The sequence below is a fragment of the Phoca vitulina genome, unplaced genomic scaffold, assembly GCF_004348235.1.
Source record: "Phoca vitulina isolate PV1807 unplaced genomic scaffold, GSC_HSeal_1.0 scaffold5, whole genome shotgun sequence".
Lineage (NCBI taxonomy): Eukaryota > Metazoa > Chordata > Mammalia > Carnivora > Phocidae > Phoca > Phoca vitulina.
The window spans coordinates 33,848,945-33,852,595 of NW_022589708.1; the positions used below are offsets into that span (position 1 = coordinate 33,848,945).

The window sequence follows — 3,651 nt, forward strand, 5'->3', positions numbered from 1 at the left end:
GTTACAGTGGAAGGGAGGGAAAAATAAAATGAAAACAGAGAGGGAGGCAAACCATAAGAAACTCTTAACTATAGGAAACAAACTAAGGGTTGCTGGAGGGGGAGGTGGTGGGGGAATGGGGTAACTTGGTGATGGACATTAAGGAGGGCACTTGATGTAATGAGCACTGGGTGTTATATGCAACTGATGAATCACTAAACTCTACCTCTGTAACTAATAAAAAAATAATGCTAAAAATTGATATTTTCATCTTTGTACCCCCAATGCTCAATATACTGGTAAGCTCTGGAAAATAAATGTCTAAAAATTCTGTTCCTTCATTGATCCCAGATTCTCACTTTTTCACATTTTACATCTCTGAAACTGGAATGCATCTTACAATCTATAGCACATAACAGTTTAACTTGGCAGTTTTTAATCTCAGTGATACAAGTAATAGTCCACTTTACAATCAAGCTGCCTTGGATTTGATGAATTATGAAAGACTAATTCTTCTACTGTATAATATTTCTCCATATATCTGACAGCAAACATCTTACTCCCAAGGGGTCTCTAAGCAAAACAACCCTAGTGCTCATGGACCAAAAACCATGGGAATGTAGAGTACGCAGCTATTCTGGAGAGTAATTTGACAGTACACTCAGTTTAATTAAGTATGCATATACCCTGTGAGCCAGAAATTCTATTCCTGAGTATACATGTCAAAGAAGATGTCCACACAGGTCCAAAAGAGAAATGCCTACAGAAGGCCCATGTTGCATGTGGTGGCAGAGAACTGGAAGGCAATCTAAGTGCCTATCTCTGCGGTAGTGGATGGAGAGATTGGTAGACACACACACACACAGAATTACATAGAAGTTAGAAGCAGAAGACGAGACATACACAGTTAACATTAACGATTTCAAAAACATCCATGAGATGGGAAAAAAAACAACTATAAAAGAGATAAACTCTAAAACAAAACATGCAATTTACATTTATGTAAAGGAAAAAAATAGGAAAAATACCCATTTTCAAGAACAAATGTAAAAAAAAAAATTAAAATAGTTAATAGAAGGGCGCCTGGGTGGCTCAGTTGGTTAAGTGTCTGCCTTTGGCTCGGGTCCTGATCCCGGGGTCCCTGGACTGAGCCCCACATTGGGCTCCCTGCTCAGCGGGCAGTCTGCTTCTCCCTCTCCCTCTGCACCCCAACCCCGCTCGTGTTCTCTTTCCCCTCCCTCTCTCTCAAATCAATAAATAAAATCTTAAAAAAAATAGTTGATAGAGAGAGGGAAGAAGGGAAATGAGCTATGGGAATAAAAAGAATAAATATACAAAATAAAAAGTGGCCGTGGCAAGGATCAATGATGATTAGGTGTCATAAACTCAGGAATATGAATAACTATCAAACAGAGATACCAAAGAAACTGAATCTCCAGGGCAGAGGACTATACAGACTCAATAATGTAATTATGATCTTGATTCTCCCTATCAAACTAGTCACATCAGGGTTAATTCCCAATGAAGCAGAAAACATCTTGGCTGGAAAAAAACACCTAAAAAGATATACCTCACACATGCTAGATTTTAAAAATTGAGCCTACAGAAGCAATTCATCCCTGCCCAACTTCAAATCATCGCCTCTTTCAGGACTTATTTAATACACAGAAGTATAATTCACTCCCCCTCTCCTTCCAAAAAATTTTTTTCAACTATGCAAGAAAATATAATTTTCTTTTTGAAATGATAAACGTAGCATTTCAAGTTCAGATATATATATAATTTTAATTCTTATTTATCTGCAGTTTGGAAACAATAAAGCATAAAGGTAACAAAAATTATACCTAATCTGGGCACCTGGGTGGCTCAGTTGGTTAGGCGACTGCCTTCGGCTCAGGTCATGATCCTGGAGTCCCAGGATCGAGTCCCGCATCGGGCTCCCTGCTCAGCGGGGAGTCTGCTTCTCCCTCTGACCCTCCCCCTCTCATGTGCTCTCTCTCTCTCAAATAAATAAAATCTTAAAAAAAAAAAAAATTACACCTAATCTTACCTTCGTAAGATAATCCACTTTCAAGTTGTCTATCATCATATTTTTCTGGGATAGCTCTATTTTCAGTAACTGAATATTATGAAGTAGTTCTTTACGTTCGATTAGTTGCTGGGTGATTTTGATTTTACCATCTCGCTCTTCTGATGATGAAATATCATCCGTAGGAACTGTTGTTTCTAAACTAATATCTTCAGATTCCAGCGAGCTAGAGATATTCACTTTTTTTGATGCCCTGGCAATTTTTCGAGACATTTTTTTTTTATTATGGCTCAGTTTTCTTCTCCAATTCAATTTCAATTTTCTGTGGGTTAAAAATATTAAATGTATTCAAACATTCTCTGTGGAAAGCATAAGTATATTAAAGAGATATTAATGAATGTCTAAGTAGTTATTAGACAATCTGGAGGACCCCTCATCTAGGACAGATTAGTAAATTACTGCTCAAATCAAACATATTAAATCAAGCTCATTAAATCCTACTATGAATTTGCCCTTGATGAATAAAAAGCCCAGTTCCTGGGGACAGGAATCTTACTTGTAGGAAACAAAGAAATTGTTCGAGGTAAAGGATAAAAGCCCTAGTCAGTAGTAGTATCCAGGAACGAAAAGCAGCACGTGTTCGAGATTAGAGAAATCACTTGAGTTGATCACATGAAGGTTTTGTCTACTTAAAATCTTGAAGGATTTAAAGTAGCAACAAGAAAAAAGCATGCAAGAATTAAGGTTTCACAGAGCTGGTGAAAATGCACAATAGCAGAAGATAGTTGTAGTCCCGCTGGGGCCAAGCCTTCGTGATTTTGAGTAGGACTCACCCTACCCCTCATACACAAACACACATACAACCTTAATAATCAAGACTTCGAGAGCCTTGAATGTCAAAATGTGTTCGAAATTTATTCTACAGGCAATGAGGCATCACTGAAGATTTTTTAAAAAGGGAAACAGTGAAATAAAAATATTCCAATGGACTTCCAGATAAAATGAAAACAAGAACGTAGAAAAAACAAACTCAAGTATTCTAAATCGAACTTCTTACTCTTTCACAAGAATTTTAGCAATTCTCTTCTTTTAGTACTACATGACATAATAAGCTATTCACGGTATTGCAGATATCAGCTTTTCCAAACTAAATGATTAGAAAGGTGTGTGGAGGGGAAACGGCATCCCTCTCAAAGGGGAAAGGTGAAATCAGAGAGAGGCAACACCCGGATTACAAAGGATCGGGGTCTGGGGCTGCCCACACGTGCGGAGTGAAGAAGCCAAACTCGGCAGTGTAGGATTCCCTGCCCTGCGTGGGAAAGGAAGGGATAGCCGCGAGCTACCTCGAAAGCTTCAACTACTCCACGTCTAAGGCTGGACCAGCCACCACCGTCGCTTCTCCAACGAGTTGAAAGCGTCCCCAAACAGAAGCTCAGGTTGCAGCTCCTCAACAAGCAATTTCAGACTGGGGACCGTTAGGACCCGTAACCAAGACAACCACTTCCGCACCCGTGGGAGGACGGAGGAAGCGGCAGCGTGCAATCGCCCACGCCGCCGGAACTCAGCCTGGATCCACCCCCAACGCGGGGAGCAGTGCATGCTGGGAGCTGTAGTCCAGAGGCGAGCCCTGCCCAGGTCCTGGA

General features: G+C 40.1%; 1 protein-coding gene across 2 annotated transcripts in view; it reads right to left on the reverse strand.

The window, feature by feature from the left end:
• PIBF1 (progesterone immunomodulatory binding factor 1) overlaps positions 1-3,544 on the reverse strand; it is a 209,439-nt gene extending 205,895 nt beyond the window's left edge. For both annotated transcript variants that reach the window (XM_032402871.1, XM_032402870.1), the window contains exons 1-2: positions 3,352-3,544; positions 2,030-2,330 (exon numbers count right to left, since the gene is read on the reverse strand). In XM_032402871.1, coding sequence (XP_032258762.1) covers positions 2,030-2,281 — 252 coding nt within the window. In that variant the 5' untranslated portion in view covers positions 2,282-2,330; positions 3,352-3,544. The remainder of the gene's footprint in view (positions 1-2,029; positions 2,331-3,351) is intronic.
• Between the last annotated feature and the right edge of the window lie 107 nt (positions 3,545-3,651).